The 25,518-nt window shown below is 36.7% G+C and overlaps 1 protein-coding gene across 9 annotated transcripts in view; it reads left to right on the top strand.

Annotated features, from left to right (window-relative positions):
- The window catches only part of LOC121322718 (inactive ubiquitin carboxyl-terminal hydrolase 53-like), a 58,618-nt gene that overhangs the window by 32,928 nt on the left and 172 nt on the right, over positions 1-25,518 (top strand). For 4 of the 9 annotated variants that reach the window (XM_041262971.1, XM_041262963.1, XM_041262952.1 and 1 more), the window contains 8 exons: positions 4,017-4,166; positions 6,175-6,340; positions 7,230-7,376; positions 8,538-8,675; positions 10,819-11,536; positions 12,644-12,708; positions 22,349-22,409; positions 24,011-24,972. In XM_041262971.1, coding sequence (XP_041118905.1) covers positions 4,017-4,166; positions 6,175-6,340; positions 7,230-7,376; positions 8,538-8,675; positions 10,819-11,536; positions 12,644-12,708; positions 22,349-22,409; positions 24,011-24,972 — 2,407 coding nt within the window. Of the gene's footprint in view, positions 1-4,016; positions 4,167-6,174; positions 6,341-7,229; positions 7,377-8,537; positions 8,676-10,818; positions 11,537-12,643; positions 12,709-22,348; positions 22,410-24,010; positions 24,973-25,518 lie in introns of those variants that run through there. The other 5 variants (XM_041262986.1, XM_041262995.1, XM_041262979.1 and 2 more) reach the window with 5 other exon arrangements.

Raw genomic sequence — 25,518 nt, 5'->3', positions numbered from 1 at the left:
TTGTCTACCTGCATTCCCTACAAATCAGACAGCATCATATGTAAATCACTGGTCCCGGTTTCCATTTAGCCCACCCGGGCTGGAAAAGATCAATATCTTCATTGACTTTCGACTTGTTGGTTAATGGAATTTATAGATGTGGGCTGTGTAGTATAGATGTGTTTACTTGGCCTAGATAAGTTCTAGTTATAGTTCAGGTTAATAATAGAAATTCACTTCAGATTTCAAAATAAAAGGCTTTAGTTCACACAAGGGCAGTTTCAGTTGTTATTAAAATGAAAATAAATATCATAAGCACTTATTTTTAAATGTATTTTCACCCTCATCAAATTCATTAAACAGAGATAATGAAGATACTTTGGTATTTTGCTGTGGTTACAGACAGGAACATAAGAGGTAAATATAATTGAGCGAATAATGTTGGTTTATAGTAGCGCAAAACAAAACCAATTGTATGTTGGCCTAGATAGAAATTAATAACACAAATACATAGGTTTTCCAACCACTAGAAGATAGCACTGTACAATTACATTGACTATTAATCTTGTTACATTTTAAGAGGAATTGAAGCTCATGAGTGGCACTGTATTCAGTATATCACACATTTTTAAAGGTATTAAAAATTGGCAATGACTAGACTACAGTGATAGTTCAATTGCAACCTCAAACTACAGTCGGCACCATGTAATCGGGATACTGATAATCAGGATTTCTGCTTAAATGGGATATAACTCTGTTTTTTCCCGTGCTGTTTATGTGGTTTAATTGGGACCTCACTTTAATTGGGATACAAAAAAAAAAAAACAGCAAAAACAATATTTTAAAGTATGTATTTAACATTTAGTCATAATATGATATGATTTTATTATTTTTCTTTTCAGTTAGAAACAAAAAAGTGTGACTAATGTCATCTCAAATGCCTCCTCTTTAATTGGAACAGCAAATTATTCAGGATATTTTTACTTCTCCCAAAGGCATCTCAGTAAAGTAGCACCAACTGTACATTGTAGCATTGAATCCTAACTTTTTTTATAAAGTTTCTTATTTATTATTATTTGTTTGTTATTGTTTGTATTTCTACCCCATTCTTTTTTTATCCACTGTCACTGGTACAGTATATTTAATTGGTGCTATATGTAAATATTTTGTAGATGTATATACATATATATATATATATATATATAAAAAAAAAAATTTTTAAAATTAAAAAAAATAAAGGGGTGGGGGGCTGTAACAGGGCGAGGAGCCGTGTACATGATTTATTTTTAGAATGGGGTCTCCCCCTCCACCCTTGTGTTATTTTGTGTTTGTTTATTATGATTTATTTATTGTATTTGTTTAAATGACGGTGTAGCTGCGCTTTGTTTTGTTATTGTTTTTATTTAGATGTGTTCTGGCAGAGGCCAGGGAGTAACTTGTCCTCTGCCAGGAATGATTAAAAACCTTGCGCAGAAGGTGACCATCTCCCGAATTAAGTGATTAATGTGTTGCTAATCGGGAGATGGTCATATAAACCTGCAGCTCTCTGCACTTCGGGTGGGTGTTCAGAGGAGGAACGAGAGCGAGCGAGAAGTGAGAGAGAAATTTAAAAATATAAAGGAACCGTGAACTCTGCTTCCCAGCTGGACCTTTAGTGTTTTGTGTTCATGATTTGTTTTTGTTAATCTCTTTTATTTGTGCTCTGAAAATTTATTTTTGATCAAATATTTTATTTTTTTTTGTTGTATTTAAATAAAAGGCGCACAACCTGTCTTTTTTTTGCTTCCTCATTCTGGCCTGATGTCACCACTCAGCCATATCCTGTCACAGGGGGGTAGAAAAGGTCCTTAACTCAACAGGACACTTCAGTATCGGCACATGGTATTTCAGTGGGAGGTTTTGGCATAGTGTGCCAAAAACAATATGTACTAAAATTGTTACAGCTTTGTGCTATGTTACCTGTGATGCTATCTCCAATTTAAAGTCATTCTGGAGTGTATAATTCAACAAAACACTTACCGGCACACAGTATTCCAATGAGTTACTATACATTCTAATTCGATTTTTTGGTACATGATAGAATGCAAAATGGCAATAGAAATAGTGCACAGGTTGAACTATGTGTTGTAATGTTTCCTGGGGTGTTCCTGACAATTTTAAAACATTTTACTTAACAGCACACTTAACAGCAATCAATATTTCAGTCAGTTACAATACATTTCAATGAAAGATTTTGGCACAAATTGTGCCACTAACAAAATATGCACTAAAGTGGGTTAAACTACATTTTTAAAAGGTCCTTACCTCAATAGGCACACAGCATTTCAGTCAGTTACTATACATTATAGTTGGATGTTATTGCACACTGTTCCAGTAAGTGCCTGTGACAGAGCCAGTGAATCCAAGTCATAAATCTCCCTCCCGACCTGTGAAGGTGCTGTATAACAGGAATATTGTGCCCCGGTCTGGATGGGTTGGCAATTCATTTCAAGGAAAGTTGGAAGTTGGATATCCAGAAAGGGGTCGGAGTCATAATACCAGAAGTCATCGCCTTAATGCGGCATTCACGGATCGGAAGAAAAGCGAATGCAGTCGCTACCAAAGGGGGCGTGACTGAGGGTATATTGGGGGATGTGGTGAAGCGATCTGTTCCTTTTGTTATGGTTACAGAAAGACTGCTGAAGGAGAATAAATGTAGCATGTTTTGTATTGTTCTGTCAGTCTATTAATTATATTGTTTGTCATTGTTAGACGGCTAAACTGTCTAGGAGCTGTCACTTGGTGCCAGCACCTACCCGGACTACACTTCACCACTGTGCACGATAAACTCTATTTCACCACTTGCACTAAGAGCACTCACTCTGGACTTTAAAGTTAACGAACACAAAATAGTTTTGAATTGTGGGGAGCACCCCAGGCAAGGTTGTAATACAAATATTTACCCATTTTAGTGTCTACTGTTTTATTGGCACTGTGTGTGCCAAACCTTCCCATTGAAATGTATCATGCCTGGTTGAAATACTATGTGCTGATAAGTTTCCTGTTGAGTTACACTAAGATTACAAAATGGTTTGGAATAGAAAGTGTCTTTTACAGGGACGTGACTGTGTCTTTTGCACGACATTAGTTATAAACTTGTACAAATTATTTATTCGCTGGTCTATGGTATTTAATGTTTTTTGTTTTGTTAATACGGTATTTCCAATACTTTATTTTGACATTTAAAAAAATAAAAATAAAAATAATAATGGTGCATCCTGATAAAATAATCAACTGTTTTTGAATTTTTGTATTTAATGGGAAAATTCCCCACTACTATATTTCAAGTGAATCGGGAAGATAGGAAAATACCAATGTCTAGTGCATCTCACGTGCATTGTTTTAAATTACATACTGCATAGGCAAGGTATGCGAGAGATGCATAGAGAAACAAATAGGCTAACAAATACTGTACAACCAATCCCTTGTTTTATCGGGGGCGTCAGGGTCCAATATAAATCCTCTACGCAACCTGCTTTTTTAATTTTTTGTGTAAAAAGCAGCACACTGTTTTAATTGGTACTGCGGAGGGTAATTGTTTCTCATCAACTTAAGTCTCCAATTAATTTCATGAGTCTTCCTCTCCTTTCTCAAATGCACAAACCTACTGTTTTGAAAGAATCCATTCCAACATAGGAGGCTTGTTGCTAGGGAGCTGATGTCACTGCCTTGTGACTTTTGCTAGTGCATTGCTTAAAAAAAAACACTTCAGCAAGTAGATATTTAATTTGCTTTGTGTTATTCTGCAGTGCGCGTGTATATGATAACAGTACGCTTTGTTTTTAATTGTTTTGTATATTAATACAAACAGTAATTCTAAGTGAAATTGCCTGTGTATATTGCAGCTAAGGCATGCGCAGATAGACTGTAAAAATGGCGAGCCAACTCCAGGACCACGATATATATCCAAATCTGCAGTATAGCGAGGGGCAATGGAACGAGCAGTGGATGTATTGCAAAGTGGCTAAATGCACAGTATTTTCCCTTGTGTCTTGCAGCTTTTCTACAGAGTCACAGATGAGCAGGCGAAAAGGAGTGAACTGCACCTTGTTGGAATGGTCTGCTACTCCAGTAAACACTACTGTGCCTTTGCTTATCATACAAAATCTTCCAAGTGGGTCTTCTTTGATGATGCCACTGTTAAAGAAGTAAGTAGTAAAGCCTGCTGTAACTAAAACATGTGCTGCAAGTGTATCTGCTTTGATCTCTTGCTTGCATTCAGCACCAGCACTGTTTTCCATTAGATTTAAGGTCATTTCAGGCAGGATGCCTGGAACTTTTTCAAATGGAAGGAAACAAACGGATACAAAGAAAGTTGACATTCTGTAAAGACAGAGCAAAGCTCACTCTGCCGGCTGTGCTGTGGTGCATGAGAACAGGGCCTGCAGAAAGTGTGCCCTTTGCGTGCTGAAATTGACAGATATACAGTACTGTGCAAAAGTTTTAGGCAGGTGTGAAAAAATGCTGTAAAGTAAGAATGCTTTCAAAATTAGACATGTTAATAATTTATATTTATCAATTAACTAAATGCAAAGTGAGTGAACAGAAGAAAACTCTATATCAAATCCATATTTGGTGTGACCACCCTTTGCCTTCAAAACAGCATCAATTCTTCTAGATATCTTGCACAGTCAGGGATTTTGTAGGCATATAGTAAGGTGTATGATTAAACAGTTATACCAAACAGGCGCTAATGATCATCAATTCAATATGTAGGTTGAATCACAATCATTAACTGAAACAGAAACAACTGTGTAAGAGGAATAAAACTGGGTGAGGAACAGCCAAACTCAGCTAACAAGGTGAGGTTGCTGAAGACAGTTTACTGTTAAAAGTCATACACCATGACAAGACTGAGCACAGAAACAAGAGATAAGGTGGTTATACTGCATCAGCAAGGTCTCTCCCAGGCAGAAATTTCAAGGCAGGCAGGGGTTTCCAGATGTGCTGTCCAAGCCCTTTTGAAGAAGCACAAAGAAACGGGCAACTTTGAGGACCATAGACGCAGTGGTCGGCCAAGGAAACTTACTGCAGCAGATGAAAGACACATCATGCTTACTTCCCTTTGCAGTCGGAAGATGTCCAGCAATGTCATCAGCTCAGAATTGGCAGAAATCAGTGGAACCCTGGTACACCCATCTACTCTCTGGAGAAGTCTGGTCAGAAGTGGCCTTCATGGAAGACTTGCGGCCAAAAAGCCATACCTCCAACGTGGAAACAAGGCCAAGCGACTCAACTGTGCATGAAATCACAGGAACTGGGGTGCAGAAAAATGGCAGCAGGTATTCTGGACTGATGAGTCAAAATTTGAAATATTTGGCTGCAGCAGAAGGCAGTTTGTTCGCCGAAGGGCTGGAGTGCGGTACACAAATGAGTGTCTGCAGGCAACAGTGAAGCATGGTGGAGGTTCCTTGCAAGTTTGGGGCTGCATTTCTGCAAATGGAGTTGGGGATTTGGTCAGAATTAATGGTCTCCTCAATGTTGAGAAGTACAGGCAGATAGTTATCCATCATGCAATACCATCAGGGAGGCATCTGATTGGCCCCAAATTTATTCTCCAGCATGACAACGACCCCAAACATACAGCAAACGTTATTAAGAACAATCTTGAGCGTAAAGAAGAACAAGGAGTCCTGGAAGTGATGATATGGCCCCCACAGAGCCCTGATCTCAACATTGAGTCTGTCTTGCATTACATGAAGAGAGAGAAGCAACTGAGGCTGCCTAAATCCACAGAAGAACTGTGGTTAGTTCTCCAAGATGATTGGGCCAACCTACCTGCCGAGTTCCTTCAAAAATTGTGTGCAAGTGTACCTAGAAGAATTGATGCTGTTTTGAAGGCAAAAGGTGGTCACACCAAATATTGATTTGATGTAGATTTTTCTTCTGTTCACTCACTTTGCATTTTGTTAATTGATAAATATAAACTATTAACATGTCTATTTTTGAAAACATTCTTACTTTACAGCATTTTTTCACACCTGCCTAAAACTTTTGCACAGTACTGTATGTTTCACATTATTAGAGTTGTGGTATTTTTAACAAAATAAATTATTTAGAAAAAGAAAATGTTAAAAAAAAAAAAAAAAAAAGTTATTCATCTATTTTATTAGTAAGTCTTGCTTTTTTATAGCCTTTTTTCTTTTTTTTCCTCAGGTTGGATCCAAATGGAAAGATGTGGTTACTAAATGCATACGAGGCCACTTCCAGCCACTTCTCCTTTTCTATGCTAACCCTGAAGGAACTGCAGTATCCACAGAGGATGCACTCCAGCAGGCCACTTTGTGGTCTCATTATAAATCTCTAAATGGGGACCTTTCAGGTGAGTTTATATATACTCTTAGAATCCTGAGATAATATTATATATATATACTAGTTATAATATATATAGTATATATATATATATATATAATATATATAATATATTATATGCATCATCAGTCATAAGTAAATGGGAAGTTTACATCTGTAAATGGGAAGTTTACATTTTAAGACAACCATGATGGTAATATTGCACCAGCATCACATTTTCTGAATGTACTGTAACTTTGATATAATGGTTCCTGTCACTTAGTGAAAACCTTATTTTTGTTTGGTGTGTTTTTTATTGAATTTGAAATTTGCCAGCTGTCCTAAGATGCCCTCATGGAAAACCATGTGGCCGACCATTGATTACTGTGAGGTTTGGCTTTTACTGAAGTTTTCATTTTTTTTTTCCTGTTGAGAAAAAAATAGGGTTAGCAAATTGAAAACAAATGCTACTTTAAGCACAGGTTTGGACAACATTTTATTCTGATTAATTTGCTGTGGTCATGTTGCTATATGCTATAAACTGTTTGGATTACCATTCCCATTTATCAGGGTACCCCTCCTGAGGTCTTTAATTAATTTGCAAACAGATAATCAGGATAGCTAAATAAGTGACCAAGTACAGAATCTGAAACCACATGGTGTCAATACATATGGTCAAAGCTGAATACTCCTAAAACATCACTCCAAGGTCTTCACAATATTTGTTTTCTGAAAATCTCATGCATCTGTGTGTGTATAAGATGGGCCGAATGGCCTCCTCTCGTTTGTAAACTTTCTTATGTTCTTATATTCTGGCCTGGATGAAATAGGCAAATGGAAATGCTATGATATTGAATTCCATCTGCTCCTCTGACTCATGGAAGGTGCTGTAACTATAGTAATCTTTTTTTGAATTACAGATATAACGGCTAAGAAGCTAGATCGTCCCAAAGAAAATGGAATTGGGCCATTTTCAAACCAAAGCAGCTTCAAACAGAAATTGCAGCGTACTTCAAATTCAGGATTCAGCAGGGGGAATGGACAAACAAATGGTGGCCGAGTGCAAGGTAGGAGAAAGAAAATAATAGGTGACTTAGCTGAAAGATATTGAAATATTTCAATGCATTGTACCTGTTGTAACAACGCACGTTTTTCACCGTGGTTAGAATAACAGCTGCGCTGTTCTTCCAATGAAATGTTAAAGAACCTTTAGGCCTTTTTAAAATTTTCTTTTAAAGCTAAAATAGCTCTGTTTTCTCCAGTGTGTTTTTAAACTACTAATTAGTTTATGTTTACAAATTTGACAACACATATGTGCCAGTGGTGATGCTTAAAGTGCATTCAAAAGGTACAGACTTGTTTCCCTTAATGATTTCTAATGCAATGTGACCCAAAAATAACTTGTAATGGTTAGATTTTTGCATGTGATGTTTGGTTGACTTGCTTTGAAAATTACCATACTTTTTTATTGTTTTGCCTTTAACCTTTTAGACACAACCTTCAAATTTTAAAAGCCTGTCAATCAGTCAGGGGTTGTGACTTATTTCTGAATAACCCATGGAACTGTAGACTTCTATTTCTTGGGATACATTGTTTAATTATTTTATTCTTTACAAAGTCCATAGTGATCCAGAATATTATACTACTAATACACTACTACACTGGACTGATACGCGTAAGTGCAAAACAATTTCCAAATTTAAAGAATAACAACAGGTAGATATGGCTATGCATCAAAACAAATTTTACCTGTAGATTACTGTCACATTCCCAAGTAAATCCACACCTTTCCCCAAGGTTGGAGATGGGATTTCCCAACCCAAATTACCCAACCTTCTCAGCCAGTATGGCAAAGGAGGCTTGGTGGTCCAGTGGTTAGAGAAAGGGGCTTGTTACCAGTAGGTTCTAGGTTTAATCCCAGCTCGGCCACTGACTCACTGTGTGTGTGACCCTGATCAAGTCACTTAACCTCCTTGTGCTCCATCCTTTGGATGAGATGTAAAACTGAGGTCCTATTGCAGTTGTGAGGTATAGTTCACCCCCTAGTCTCTAAGTTGCTTTGGATAAAAGAATCTGCTAAATAATAATAATAATAATAATAATAATAATAATAATAATAATGTCTCGATATTGCCCAGGGTTGGGGGGGTTTACTTATGAATTATGATCTTGATCTAGGGTGGATTATAGTTAGTTTTATTTAACTGTACTATAAATTTGATTTCTAGTGAAAATCATCCCTGGTGATCCTAAGAGTAAGTTCAGAGAAATATCCAAAGAATGTGCACAGAAAGCAGGAGAGGTCAGATCGCAGAAGAAGGAATTTGAAAGAGGTCAGAGAAGACAGGACTCTGGTAGACACACAGGTAGGTTCAGCTCCAAAAATAATGTATCGTCAATACCCTGGTTCTTTTAAACCTTTTAATTTACTTCAGCCTAGAAGCCTAGGCATATTGTTGATACAACTACTGTATATGAAATTCTATTTGAGATCATAGGTGTGTACTTTTTTTTTTTTTTGTGATCAGTTGATTTTATTTGAGCACATGCAATACGTTCGGAATCATACAAATTAATAAAACTATATACAGAGAAACCAGAGCCCACACAAAATTAATACATAAATAATAAGAGGAAATTATATAAACCAGTCATTACATAATAAGGTCAGCCTGGGCAGCAGGCTAAACTCCATGACTGTACCATTGTTAGTTTCTGCCCATTCAACTTGCTGGGGTCCACTCTAAGGCACTGTCCACATTACAGCATATGGATATTACTGTGTAACCAGACTTGAACACGGTTCACGTCCAGATTACAGTCAAACCAGTTTTAATAACCCAGTTATGCTGACAGTCCGTTATGAACCGTGTTTAGTGTGGATGTAAATCGAGTTAAGCGCTTTTAAACAGGTTTTGAACCCTTAACTCGGTTATAAAACTCTAATGTGGATGGGGCCTTAATGAACAATATCCCTGAAGAACAGTGGGCAGTATTATATCTGTTGTTATCCAAAGCTGCAAAATTGACTTTTTAGCGGCTGTAACACCAGTAAGTAGAGTTCTACGCCGAGAAAAATTAACCAATGAGTCATCATTAAGTAAAAATGAGCAAGATTCAGCTACTGACTGTGAACCAGTCAATTTATGTAACACCAAAGCTGCATAGCTCCAAAAAGACACAATGATGGGGCAGTCCCATCATGCATTTTGGTGCGAAGTGTAGCAAGTTCACAGTAGTTCCATGCAGGGTTATAAGTTATTTTAATATGGAAGCATCTGTATGGAGTTACGCAAGCGCTGTGAATAAGTTTAAAATGTATAATTTGATGGGCACCCCCAGACCCTTCAATAGGTAACTGCAATTGTCTATGAATAAGGATAAGTACACTTTAGTTTTGTTTGTAGCACAGGAATAGGCTGCAATTCTAAAAATTAAATATTTTGAAAATGATTTAAGTTGTTTCTTGTAATAAGATACTCTATAGATACTCTGTGATGCAAAAAGGTTTCAGCATTTGAGAATTCAAGCCCTGCACATTTTGTGACACTCTATAATATCTGTCATTATAATGGTTGAAATGAGACAGCAGAAAAACCACCCTCCCCAACAATACTCTAAAAAGCAAATTGTAGCAAGGCATCTGGCACTGATTTACAAAACAGTTTCCATTCTGAATATCACAAAATGTGTGAGCTCTGCAAAACAAAACATTAGAACAGCAACAAATACAAATAAAAAAGCACAAACCGCAGAAGGATTTTAACATTTTAAAGCCCCCCCCCCCCTCTCCCGCCCCCGATTTTGGAAAAACTCAAAACTGTTTAGAGCCGTGACTCTAACAGCAATGCACGTCTAATCTCAGACCCATTCTGCATTACCTACCGTCAAACCCCTCAGCCAACAGATAATAAATAGGTGTGTAATTATTTATGATTTTTAAGAAACATAAACTCAAAACTCAAACATTGCCAGAATCACGTAACAATGTAAAATCACGTTTTCTTTTTTTTTTTTTTTTAATCACTGACAGCATAGTAATAATTAAGCAACCCTGTGAGGGGAGATTGCATTTTCTGTAATTCCACGCTATCTCAATTTCACCTGCTAATGGCTCAAACATTTAATATACTATGGTTACTATAGTGAGATCTTGTGATCTTTTGACTTCTGCTGCATACGGTGATGGAAATAATTGCATTGCAGTTGGATCTGTCCCTGGTTTTATTATGAGATTAATAAGACACACCTGAGCTGGTTACATGCGAACTGGCTAATCAAGTGTATATTAAATCCTGAAATGGATGAAACTGTTATACCATATCCATCCCTGTGTATAGACGGCACACTTTGGGTTTTTGTCCTCGTATTTGGTGCACAGTTGTATTCTAAGTTACTTTACTGGTATTGTAAAATAAATGTCATCCTTTTCACTGCCACATTGTTTTAACCTCTGAATGAAGAGGGAATTATATAAGCTTATGACACTTGTTTTTACTTTGCCTGCAGATATGTTTCCAGACAGCAGGCCATACTGTAAGTCTGCCTCACCACCTACAGAACATGGATTTAAACAGTATATAGATCAGCGGTTATACAGTAGCCAGGGAAAAGGGTCTTCCTGTCCGGCCCGATCTTCACATGAACCCAGGTTGCCTGTCAATAGGGTACAGGTACTGCCAGGCCTCCCAGCCCACAGCAAGTCCCGGAATGAGTTTACCAGTGGTTACGATACAGACAGCAGCCAGGAGTCTAGAGAGAGGAGCACTGGGAGCCGGAGCAAGAGCAGAGCCTGGAAGCCCATACGAGAAACTCTCAATGTCGACAGTATTTTCAGTGTGACTGAAAAACGGCAGCACAGCCCAAGACGCAAGCTCCCGAATGAAAGTGAGAGCACTCAGTACAGCAGAGACCACCTCTTTAACCACTGGCCGAAGGAGGAACGGAAGCAGAAGAGTCTAATGACCATCTACGAGGATGAGCTGAAACAGGAAACAGGAAGCAGGAGCTCGCTGGAATCTGAAGGCAAAGGAAACGCTGACAAAGAAAAAACGAAGGGTGGGGTGAACCTTAAGATCCGCACTGACAGCTGCCAGATGCAGAGGACTGAATCTGGGTATGAGAGCAGCGACAGACTAAGTAATGGCTCCACTAACCTTGACTCCCCTGTTGTAGAAAATTTGATTTCTAAGGAGCTGAAATGTATTCCAGAGGCTGAGCATTCCAGGTAAATTTTTCTTTATTTATTTTGTTACAGGACTATAATTGTGAGTATTCATGCACAGAGCCAGTGGAAAAGCTCCCTGGTTTCAGATTAATAATCTGTTTAAATCTAAAAGTATGTTTGACCACCTTGCTAGTAGTAATAGGTTTTTGAGTTTGTCCAACAGTACTCATCTCCTGTACTTCTTTTACAGTGTCAGCAGACATCTCCCAAGGTGTTTGTATTATTATTATTTTAATTAACATGTTATTAAAAAGGTTGAAATTTACTTTAAATGATATTATGTTACAAATAAAACTAGTGGAGTGATATTGTTTGATTTGTTTTTGTGATGTGGTTACAAACATTCTAAGAGCATATATCAGGGATTATATCTCTGTAGCTCAGCCAATCAGAGTGCAACTGTACAACTGTATACAGCCCATCGCATTCCTAAATCCTGTGCATTCTGCTGGAAAAAAATGGACTTTACATTTCAAGCTCCACTGCACAATAATTGTGGCATACCATGACGTGCCTCGAGTTACACAAGGAGATTATCCGTGGGACCCACTGCACTGTACTATAGTATGAATATGTCCTTGTGGGTTTGGTTTCTTTTGTTTTGTTTTCATTGTAGTATTATGAAAAAGTTTCTTTACATTATAAAAATTTACTATAGCACAAATATAGATAATTAAATAAAGAATCTGAAATGACTAGTTAAACAAAACAGTCAAATAACATTTCTCAGAAAAAGGGATGTAAACAATATAAAATGTGACACAGTAAGAAATTGAATTATAAATTAAAATAGTAACATCCAACATTTAATATAAGATTTTAAAAAAAAGATCTCTCTCTCTCTTTCTCCCTCTCAAGGAAATATAACAAAAACAGTGCCAAATGATTTTTAATGTTGATGTGGTTGATCTTTTATAAGGCAGGGAGTATTGAATTCGAAGGGAAGGGAAGAGGAGTCTGGTTTCTAATATTGACTATGTATTATAATCCCTACCACACATTAATCTCAGTGACCAGAAGAAAGTAATTGCTGACAACAAACATTATATGTGTATATATAATGTTTGTTGTCAGCAATTACTTTAATTTGAAAACTATTTATTTTAGGGACCAACTCCAGCCAGTGAGTGCTGATTTTAAGACTGACAACATGCATTCCTGTTTTTCTTATGGTAAGTTATTCAATTTCACTTTTTTTGTCCACAGAATCTATTTTTGTAAAGAATCTATTTGCTCTGGTATACTTTACTAATACTGCAATCTTTTGAACATATGAGTCGGCTAGTTTTTAAAAATACCAGAAGGAAGCAATAATAATAAACAATGGTTAATGTCTGTGTGGAACAATAGCAGGTATCCTTTTTAAGTCATTCCCAGAGAAGTGCCAAAGGGGGGAAGATTTTTGTTTCAACGAGGGACTAAAAATATATGTGTTAGACATGCTTTGTTATCCAGTGCACACAAGACAGCACTTCCAGACAACCTCTAAGACTGCAGCTACAGTGAATACTCTGGACCAGACTGCAAAAAACAAAACAAAAAAAACCTGTTTTAAAACAAAAGCATTCACCTAGATTCAGTATGCTCTTACACATTGCATTATGTGTGTTTGTTACAGATGTTTAAATGTCTAAATACATTTCCACTTGTCAGGAAATAATGATGTAGCCCCCCCACCCACGCCTCTCCAAAAAACAACTGGCATTCTGGATATTCTGTACCTCTTTCTTTGTATTCTCAAGCACAGTTTAGGCTGCATACATACTGCTAATACCATAAACAAACTGAAATGATATATTTACATATTCAGGTCTAGGTATTGATGTGGGTCAGGTGAAAACTTAATACTGTACATGCAGGCAATAGAAAACTGAGCTATATCAATATTCAGTCTTGGACCCTAAGCAACAGTTTTAAATGTAATGTCAATTAAATGCAATTTAAAAAATAAAGTAAAATAAAAAAAGCAAAACTACTATTTCTTGTATTAGGGATGCACCGATTTAGATTTTTTGGGGCAGTTCTGATTTCCAATATATATTCTGCGTCTGTCAATTGATGGCACAAGGTGTGTACTGTGAAAGACACAATTAAATAGACAGTGCCCTTCACTGGGATTTCTGTGGCCAGAGGACAACAGTTGTGGGAAGACAAACCTGTGCCAGTCACAGAAAAAGAGAGAGTGAAGAATCTCTGGGACTTCATCTTGTGACTGGTTAAACCTGTCAAAGCTAGTGAGCCTGATATCCTACTCATCCAGAAAGTTTCAGGATCAAACCCACAGAAAATTACCGTTGTAGACATTGGTTGCACCTGGGATGAAAATATGGCAGAGAAAGGAACAAAGGATCTCCAAATACCAACCCCTGAGAATGGAATTAGAGAGAACATGGGGAGGAAAGGCTGAAGTGGTGCCCATTGTCATAGATACCCTTAAAGCCCTACCCAAGACCTTGATGGGCTGCTTCCAAGAGCTAGACATCACCGTTAACATCTTCCATCATAAGACAACATCTTGATCTTCCAGGATCTGTCTGACCCAGAGGTCAATGTGTAAAATGATCAACTCTTGGACAGTAACGCCAGTCCATGAGGTTGTGAGAAGAGATTATTATTATTATTATTATTATTATTATTATTATTATTATTATTATTATTATTATTATTATTATTATATGTGATAATGACAGGGAAACAGTGATACATATAATGAAAGGCAGTTTTATCCCATCAGATTCTACAATGGGGGCCCAACCTTCAACCCCAAAAAACCTTTTCATAATCATACAGTAGCCTCTCGCTAAACCGGACGTGTTTGTCCAACATAACAAGGTGTCAGGTTTAAAAACAATGTAATAAAATCGCACACACATATATTTACAGTTCTCGATGTATTTAAAATATAAATCATTGTGCTGAAATAACACTAATGTGTTTTGGGTAGGCTGCATATTACATTATGTAAAAAATAAATCTGTACAGTAGGCCTATACAGTACATTAGTAAAATCTAATGAATACCTAGCACACTTTTTTGTACTTTAACCTACTGGTAACACAAAATAAATCATGCAAATAATCTATAGTATTTAATTCAGCGACAAAAAAAATTAAATTATATATATATATATATATATATATATATATATATATATATATATTTATTTATTTTAAATGTTAAATAAATGATTTTTTCATAGGGTTTACGTGAAAGTATGTTTTTCAAATTATTGAGACTAGATTAAATAGATTTTATAATTTGTGTTGATTTTAAAGGTTCACCATGCCCCCTGCTCCTACCACACCTATATGGCATAGTCAGTAACATGGAATGCAGATCGTGGGTGTCAAATTATGCTTCTGATGTCAATGAGAAATAAGTAAATACTTTATATAAAAAATAAAATAAAGTCAGCTGTGTCCTTATACCTGAGTGTGGAATTATCTGGTGAGTGGCATGAAAAGGAAAGGGAGCCTTTGGAGAATGCAACTATAGGGATATTTAATGGATTGAGCCCTTGGGCACTGTGGTCCTTTGCCAATGTTGCTGAGGATAGGGCACTTAGCTAACCTCATGTAATGGAAACATTCTGCGCATTGCAAGCCTGTCACGCTTATCGAAAAGCCATTTTCATTCAAATTTGGCCTTTCAAGTAATTCAAATCATTTTGTGCTTATGTATATGAAATGTGTGCACATGCATACGTTTGTATCTAATGTTTATCATTATCACAGGCATTAGCATGGCTAATAAGCTAAATATTTAAAGGGCCATCACAGATTCTACAGAATTCAAACAGATGTATCTATGCTGTGCTGTTTGTTGGGAAGTGAGTTTGATTTCTCTACTTCTGTCTCCATAATTTTGACAGGTGTCACACAAATATGAGTACATGTTACTATTATAATGCATTTTCATTTTTTTACTTTCTTGCTTTCTGTTATAGTACCATCTGTTGTTTGTTTTTGTTTTTTTTTGTTTTGTTTTTTTTCTCAGTATTAGCCATGATCATGCTTCTCAACCCGCTATTGCACCGCGTCTGGACTGATCTGATTCTTGTAATGTCTTTTTCTGTAAGAGCTGTTAAGTCACCCTAGATATTGCACTTTGCATAGTTTATATTTGTGCACCCAAAAAGAAGTTTAGAATGTGGCATATTTTGCACATTTGTGCATAACATCCATTTACGACGTGCATAACCCTCAGTGCGGTGCGCCAACCTTTCCAATATCTGGGCCTATATCTGTGAAATGGTATAGGAGAGAGAGTGATATTTCCCTGCAAAGCTGCTCTCTTGCTTTGTAAGTGGTGTCACAATGAGCAGACTGTGTGTCTGGTCAGTCAGCCTACAAAAACAGTAACACAGAGCCTTTGCAGTTTAATCTGCGGTTACTATTTAAAAAGCACAGCAGATTCCCAGAAATGAATACATGCAATGTGTCCTCACAGAAAGGATAAACTGGTTGTGATGCCCAGCTGTGCCCATTGAGCTAGAAAATGAAATGGCTGAGATGTCAGTAGGTGGCATTTATGTAAAAAAAATGAAATATATATATATATATATATATATATATATATATATATATATATATATATATATATATATTTATTGTATTCTTTTTTTTTCACATATTTATACACTACCCTCTTGCACATTTTGATAAACTGGTGTTGGAAGATTAATCTTGATACATTCTGTGCGGAATCATTCCGCTGTCTCTTGTTAGAGCTAGGAAATCTATTTCACCCTAACTGAAGAAGATTTATGTATGTGCTATGACCTGATGCAGTGAACTGGAAAGGACAGTGTTTAATAATACTGTCTGTGTTGTAATGGTTAGTTGCAGGTCCAGTGATGCAGAAATATTGTCTTGGGCAACAAAAAAAAACATACTTCTTTATTGTGTATATTTTGTTTTATTTGCATCTCATTTTGAAGGCAACAAATTTAACATGAAAGTGTTTTTCTTAATGAATATCAATCATGAAATTTGAATACTGAATGTCAAAAATTTTACTTCTATTATAGTGGAACACAAATGATTTTGTAGAAAGACCACAGTGACATCACAGTACAAAGGGATAGTATCATATCGTTATTATACAATTTAAGATTTTCACATGCAGCTTTTTCCAGTACTATAAGTCAGTGAGAATCCTCACAATATGACAGATTTAGAAAGTTACTGTGTGTTGTTTCATGCTTAAGCTACCACATTATCTTTAATTCCCATTTGCTTTGTGCATTAACTGGTTGTAGCAAATTAGTTTGCATCTTGTTTCTAGTAGATATGTTAGCACCAGCCACATGGCAGATATATCCCTGCTGATTTCAATAGGGAAATTCTATTAAGGAACTGTTAAAACCATTTTAATCCCAGGAAGCTGTTAAAAATAGCTTTTTATGTCAACATGATGGGAGTTCCAGCATTATAAAACCACCTCTGGTGCATGTCTTTTGAGCCGATTTACAAGTTTAGTTTTGTATACTGTGCACAGATCTGCCTTTTTAAAAATGTATATATTTTGTAGTTTTCTATGTGATTTTGTTCTTTCTTTTTAAAATGGGAAAAACAAGTTGTTTTAAATTGGCATTTTCCTGCACTGAAACTGTTATGAATTGCATTCTAATCCCAATGACAGGAAAATCTCCCTGGTTCCGTCAATATTTGAACAATGAGCACTGATATTTGCAAGGGCCCGCTCATAAATTCAGAAGACAGCATTTAAAGGTCAGGGTTGTTCTTCTGTGATATGTAGAAAATTATGCCAAAACAATCTGGCATCTTGGGTAACATAAGTCATAATAAATAGAATTGGTCCTACCTCCAAGTTTGCAGTTGTGTCATGTTATCTTTTTATTTATTGTTTGCAGCATGTTAGCACCCTAACAGTAACTTCATGCCTTCAAGTTTCTTCCAAAACAAGTATCAGCCTCAGCCATATTTAGGGTTATATGAGACTTGCGCCAAGATTCCCAATAGGCTCACTCTCAGCTTTTAGCCGTGCATGGATCCCTAGGTCAGCAGGAAAGAAAAAATAACACCTCTATTTATAAAGTTGGAATTTACTGTGCGCAGACCTCCTGGTGTTAGTGTGTGTGTGTCTGTACTTTGTGACAGTGTGCCATGTCTGTGCATGTAAACCTCTGCTGCCTCCATATGCCTGAATGGTGCCATTGCTTTGCATTTAAAATAATTCACAGTACCCACTAATAACATGCTTATTCATGTGGAAATTAAACACTCTCTACAATAAGCTTTTTCACAGCTATAAGAAGAAATGCTAAATTGCTATCTTAATTTCAGGATTTCCATCTTAGATTGGGGGTTCGTTTTGCCTACTGTACATTTTAGTTCAGATGTCTGTCCTAATTTATTTGCTGATATACAGTATAATATGATTGTCTGGAGTAATGGTTAAAGGTTTTCAGCTTGAGCGTCAAAGAGATTGTAACAGAGAATAACAAGTGGTTCTATTTGCAGTGGTGTGATGTGTGAAGTGGCTGTTTTAAATGTAATGTTAATACCAGTATGTGGATATACTTGAGTTCATGAGGAGAATGATTTTCACTATCTTGAACATGCAGTATGTTCATTTAGAAATGGCTATGAAATATTGAGTTTGGACAGGTTTAAGAAGCTTTCAAGGTGTTCAAAAGCAAAACATGGAACGACGTAGTCCTGTGAAAGCAATGTTATAACAGTTTAATTCAATTAAATTAACATTAGGCAAGATTGACCTGTTTCAGCATTACGCCTCCACAATTAAAATGGATAACAAATGAGTGGTTATTTTAAGACTACCAATAGATATGTTTTGAAAGCTTTTAAATACTACAGTGTGAAAATATACCTGGATAGCCAGGATTAACACACAACATGACTATTGATTTTGTTGGAAAAATCTTCAAATTTAAAGCTGTTTTATTACAAAATGATAAATGTATGTTATTTGCCAGCTTTACAAATCCAGAAAATGTGAAGTATAACCAACACAACTCTATCTTTACTCTATACTTGGGAGTGATTACCTGTTAACTGTTTCTTACATCTTGCCTAAGACAGAATTCTATCAGGATGCTTTTTTTCAGCTAAATCATCATATAACCGATTTGATAAATAACCTCTTTGATCTAATATTTAATTTCATATAATTGTATTTGAAAAGGGAGTACCTAAAAGCAGGTGTCTAGTTCAGCTGGTGCTTATCCTTGACCTAGTCCAAATGCTTTCCATGCTCACATATGAGATATGGAACTAAATGTGACATAATGGGCCTTTAATGTATATCAATAAGAAGAAAAACAGACATTGAAGCACAAAAGAGTACATTATTTATTTGTGTTTTATGTATGTATTTATTTATTTATTAACGTTGTGCTGGAAAATAGTATGTGTTATAAATAATTTAGGCCAGTACATTTCCAAGGTTAATGCAACATTTGCAACCTGTGGCCTTTGCACTGCCTTTTTATACAAGATGTGCTCTCTTGAATTCAGCCCACAAACCAGTACCCTCATGAACCTAACAATACTAAGCAATGACCTGCTGGGAATACCCTTTCATATTTCATTGTGTTCTTGACAAAGCGTCATCTTGTGTTCAGCTTTACAACCCTGCCATGATAATTGAAAGATAAACGTTTGCTGTGTGATTCTTTAAAACTCCCCTTTTAAATTAACCATTTTTTGTTGTTCTAAACTTTATTGAATGTGCGTCATGCTTCATTTGTAATGGATTGCTGGTGGAGAAACTCCCCCGTCTCAATCCCAGACACAGCGTTCAGTAACAGCTTGATGAGACTAAAATACAAAAATAGTTTTTACATGCTCATTGGTCCTTCACGGTACTGGGGGTAAAGGGAGTGCTACTGTAACTAATGTTTTAAAATCTATTAGAAGTCAGCTGTAATTTAACAAATGGTAGGATTTTAAACATCAGTAATGGAAAACTTGCAGCACAGTGTTAAATACACTGCAATCCAAAAGTATTGTCCCAGTACTGCACCAATAATGCATATTATGGTATTCATTAGAGTGTGGTCAGTAGAAAGGTCTTTAATATAGGTCTGAATTTATATTCAATGACTGGCAAACAAATTAGAGAATGGTCTTAGTGGTCCACAGTGTGTTTCCAGTGTCATGTTTCTGTGATATTGCTCGTCATGTTAACACACAGCTGTCAGCTCGATCATGACTCACTTGGGTGGTATGCTTTCTGATTGTGGCTTTCTGTAGATGTTGCCGTCACAGGAGCATCTCGATGGACATGTTGGTCATTACAGTGGCTGTTGAGGATGAGCCAGCTTCATTGTCACCCACTATCATGCTGCTTCTATAGTCACTGAAATCCTTCTGCACCAGATTAATTGTGGCTGAATAATTGTACCAAATGAATTTGCTTACATTGCAAACTAAGATTGCATTTTGCTTACGTTTTTCATTAGTGTTTGCTAAGCACGTTGGTGTAAAGGAAACACATACGCAGACAGTGTGCTAGTGGTGACTAGGAGTGAAGAGAAAGAAACCAGCGGTAGTTACTGAAGCTCATAGTTATTTGTGCCCTATAGTCACACTGCAGGCACTGTTGTTGGCAATGGTTTACTCAATAAAGGAATTAAAAATAAAGGTAGAATTATAATATATTAAGGAATATATGTGGGGCTCAGCAGTAATTACTGTACAGCTCAGTTTTGAACTGACAGCTGGGAATCCTTAGGCTAGACAGCTAGAGAGAGAACGGTTAAATGCAATCTCCTTAATGATTGTTTCTACCCAAGAGGGATTGTACATGTTTCTATTCTAGAAAAGCAGCAGACCTCCCCAGAGTACTTATCTTGGATTACTTTTGGGATGAGTTGACTGAAGCTGGATATTGAACCTGCAGCCTTGTTATTAAAAGATGCAAACACATTTCATTAGTATTTATTCTCTGTCCTTTTTAGAAAAGGTGTTTTAATATAAAATGTAAGAAAATATGCATTCATGTTGTTGCTGTTATCTAATTCACTTCAGTGCCATGTTTTAAATGGTTTATCTACAAAAAGTAACAGTGAACATCCTGTCATGCTTGCCTAGACAGAAATTCATGGACACAAATATTGTTTGTCAGCAAAGGTTTGGTCAAGCCTCTTAAAAGGACAGTTAACTGACAAGTATACAAAGATTGTTGACATAACTTATTCATTTATGTGCAATATTATATAATAGTGTAAACTTTAAATAAGAATACTAGGTTAAACTTGACAGGGCTTGGAATGTGCATATATTTAAAGTTTAAATCATTTTCAATCAGTTTGCATTGCAGTACCTTTGGCTATGTTGTTTTGGTTACTGTATCTCTTGTTGTCTGGCATAAATAAGTTTCACAGCTGCAACATATTGTCATACACACCCAGAAAATCAGCTTTTCCTATTTGCTGTCCTTGAGTTGGAAATAGTTTTTAATTTTTTTTATAGTTTCACGCTGATTCAGGACACCAAACAATCACAGACATATGAATATAATGTAATTTGTCAATTGTATGTTAAGCTGTGATGTTGCTGGAGGCATTAAGCATGGTCTTACTAGTTTGGCATGTGACTTTAATATGAGTGCAACTTGTGAACATAGTGGCTGTGACTCGCTTTCCTCTGGTGAGGATGAGAATTGACACTTGTGTGCTTCCTTATCATTTTCGATCCTGTCATCAGGATTGTTATTCATTTTTACACAAAAGGACATGTTCTGTATAGGTCCTGTAACTCGGTACTGCACATGACTTGATGAACTCGGAAACCAGATTAAACTCTGAACCTAATGATATATTATCACCTTTTATTTGTTGATTTTTTTATGAAAGGTTTTTGGTTTAGTCATTCTAGTTGTATTGTCCAGACTGTGCTTACATTGCCTTCCAAATGCACCAGTCTCCTGTGTTACACTAAAACTAAAGAGGAGGCAGGTATGAACTTTTACTAGTCTTTCAAGTGAAACTTTCATAAAATCATTCAAACCAGGGGATTGCATTTAGAGACCTGTACACAGAAATAAGAAGTAAACACTTGCATAATACAAGTAGCCCATCAGAACCATCACATCATGTATAGTGATACATATCTTGAGTCGTATTACACTGTAATGTTATTGTATCATTACAGCCCCACTGTTTAGATCACATGCTTAATACATAGTTTAGGCATCCTGCCTGAGGTTCATATTCAAGGCAGAAGTTAGGAAGCCCATGATTAAAAAATAAATAGCAAAGTTGAGTGTGTCGGCAGCATGGAACATTAAGGGCCATTTTGTGGAAAATATACTGGACATTGAATTGAGTGTAAATGAAGGTTATACCCCCACATCCTATCACATATTCCAAGACTGGATTTTAAACGTATAGCACAATGGGTTCTGACTGTTTTGATGCATGCAACAACGTTCGATTATTTACGTGTTTTACTGTAGTAAATGTGCTTATTTAATAGGATAACATTTGTGTGGCTTAATTCTCAGCAGGGTATGATGTAGTCACGATGTGTGATTTAGTAGATCACTGATGATCACTTTACACTTGGTCAATCGCTTAATGCAAGATAAGCAGTTTCATTTTTCAAGACCAGGGAAAAATATGTTTTATTTATATATTTGTTAGCGTATGTTTCTTCAGACCTCAATTTAAAATTGTAAGAAACCCATTGGGTGCCATTAAACAGTAATATGACATGGAGTTGAGACTTTTTGTTTGAAAGTTTGTGGTTAGCAAACCGGTCTCTTTCTGAAATTGTAAACCCATCAGACTAAAAGATAACAGGGTTGTTATTTTCTTTTTAGGTGCTTCGGAGAAGGATTCTCAAGATATACACGTGCAGAAACCTAGTCCTTGCTCACAAAGGTAACGACGTGGTGTATCTTTGGCACTTGACCACAGAGAAAGAATTGATTATTCTGATGTGTATTTGCTTAGTTGATAACCTCTCTCCTTATTTATACATAAAGAAATAGTAGAAACATTTTACATTTGCCATGGGAGATATGTTGGTGTCTTAATATGTACTATCTGCCATACAGTGGGTTTAGATTTCTTCATATAGGAAAGTAAACATCATCTTCATTGAATAATTCTATGTGACTACACTTCATTGGAGTTCAAATTACCTTTTTTTTCCATTCATACCTCATACAATAATAATTTTGAGTAGTAATTTTGAGTAGTGTTGGCAGTAGAACTGAAAATTACAGCAGCTACCTTTTTCAGTGAACGCAGTAACATCAGATACATTATTCTGAGTATAAACAGGGTTATGTATCCTTTGATAGATCTCCTTTGATAGATAAATCAGTTACAGAAATACACATGCAGCACTGCAATTTCAGTATATAAAGAACAATAACATTTATTTAGCACTATTGTAAGAAACATTAAGCATTCCTGTGAGGGGAGGTTATAAGCAATTGTCATTCCACTGCCACTCGCCCTAGACTAGCCATTGGGGAACCAGTTTGCATGAATTCTTTTGGCAAAGTGCTTAACAGTGTGGAGGTGCAGGAGTGATGTGGTGATCCATGAAAGGCAGACAACAAGATTCCAAAGTGCAAGGAGGTTTATTTTATAATCCTGGTCTGGTGACCGTAAATAATAATCCCAGGCAACAAACAGCAATGTGTAATGCACTGTACTAAATAAAGGGTTCACACAATGTACAAACACATTCACCAATCCTGAGTGTGTGCTATAGTGCTTGTGGTGCAAATACAATTTATATCATGATATATAAAAAAAACAATACTGGTCCTTCTGGGATGTTCCTTAACCATAAACGAAGGAACTGATCATGTCGCTCCGTCCCCTATTTGTACCGTCACTCATGATCCCTTGGTAAACGATTGCAGCTGCTCCTCCAATCTGCGACTGCCACATCGTTTCCCTTGCGGGTCGACGAGTTAGTGCACCAAAGCTCTGCCCCCTTTCTAAATCAGTCACAATTCTGTATAACCCTCTTTAAATAGTGGATGGGTTTTGCATATTCCTGTTTGAGGCTTTACCATTGTATAATAGATATTTCATGGAGGGGGGGGGGGATCTATTCAATTGATCGAAATAATGCTGCTTTATAGTGCGTATGAATATGTACTCTCCCTATCATTTTTTTTTTAAATCTTTTAACCCTCATAGTCCATTATTAAATGATAATTTTATCTTATTTTGCATAATACAAATAGCCCATCAGAACCATCACATCATGTATAGAGATGCATATCTTGATATATATTACACTGTAATGTTATTGTACCAATACATCCCTACTGTATAGATCATGTGCTAAATACATTGTATTCACCTATGTAACTGTACTGGCTTATATTGATATTGGTGTCACTTTGAAATCTTGGAAGAATAATATGAAACAAAAAGTATGTGGCCTGGCCACTGCTAAAGGGGAAAAAGGTCTCTTACATGTTTGTGTAATCATTTATTTATTGTTGTTCCCTCAGAAGACATGCATTCAGAAAGAGTTCTGAACATACAGGAAGGACCTTTTTGTCTGATGTAGATCCAGTGTTCTTGGAACAAATAAAACCAGAAGGGGAACATGATGGAAGTTATAAATATAGAAACACCTCACACCTGCAGTATGGAGAGAAAACAAGCAGCACAGATTGGAACAGTGCAGATGTGCCGTCAGACTCTGAGTACACAGGTAGTGATAAAAATGAAACTGCAAGTCCTACTTTGCCACTGAAGTCTGCTGTGACTTCTTCACTAGCTTCTGGACATCCCCAGCATAAGGACATAAGGACTGCTGTGCCTAGAACTGACGCTACATATACAGTCAGCAGTGTGCCTAGGAGCCACGCAAAGTTCGGTCCTGTTCAGATACATGGACAAATTGCCACTTACGGTTTACATAAGAATGAGAACTATGATGTGTCACAATCCCTCTATCAGAATGTTGGGCCATCACTGTCTCCAAAGAAATATGCACAAAAAACATGGTTGCATTGTGAAGATAACAGGTCAGCATTCAATACAAGACCATCATCAGTGGACCCTTTAGGAAGTAATCCTCATGACACGTCCACAATTTTAAGAACACCTCCGCAGAAATATAAGTTTAAAGATAGCCACCAATTAAACCACAAACGGTCTGAGGTGGCTGTACAACCGAAACAGTGTAAATCCGGTCAGGAGAGGTTGGATTTGTCTGAAAATGTCACCGACAACAAACCAAAACCTACTACCAATTCTAAGGGATCAAATGAAGGTGTTCTGCTGACTACATATTTTTCTGTAGACAGCTGTATGACGGACACTTACAGGATAAAATACCATCATCAGAGGTCCCCGCTGTACATGAAAGATGGCAGTGCCCGGGCCGGAGGAGAACAAACCTCTTCTAGTGAGAGTGAATTAGGAGATGTGAGCCACCCAGATCCTCACGAGCACCATCAAACAGGTAGAAGAGGCGACTCTGACACTCAGCCACACTGTTGAATGGCATTTGTTGTAATATTTTAGCTATTGGACAATGGGCCCTCCTCACAACGCATTACCTCATCAGTTATTCTAAGGTTTTTGGTTTTATGAATAAAATACAGTTTGATGTCCTTGTTGTTCTTGACTGAATTTGGTATCTTAGAGCAGACAATAAAACGTAAGCTTATTTTATTCATAAGAAAAACTGATTTCTTTGGAATGGATGGCCAAGTTACTGGAGCCTCATTCACTAGGTATGGGAGGTGTTATTTTTTCCTAGGGCTCCAACTTTTTCACCACTGAGCCATCCAAGGTTGGAGGATGTGAGTATGAAACCCACCCACCCCCCACACCCCGAGGGGAGCACAGTTGCAGAGATTGTGGGGAGGGCAGAAGGCATACCCTGAAGTTTAAATAGGGAGACTTTGTTAGTGCATGATAGAGAGCTATTGCCACACCTTCTGAATTTCACTAACTTAAAGTTATAACTGTGTTTTGTTTCATAACTGATTTAAAACTTGGCCAT

Source organism: Polyodon spathula, chromosome 1, assembly GCF_017654505.1.
Source record: "Polyodon spathula isolate WHYD16114869_AA chromosome 1, ASM1765450v1, whole genome shotgun sequence".
In the NCBI taxonomy this organism is placed as follows: domain Eukaryota; kingdom Metazoa; phylum Chordata; class Actinopteri; order Acipenseriformes; family Polyodontidae; genus Polyodon; species Polyodon spathula.
This window is presented reverse-complemented; position numbering and strand designations above follow the sequence as displayed.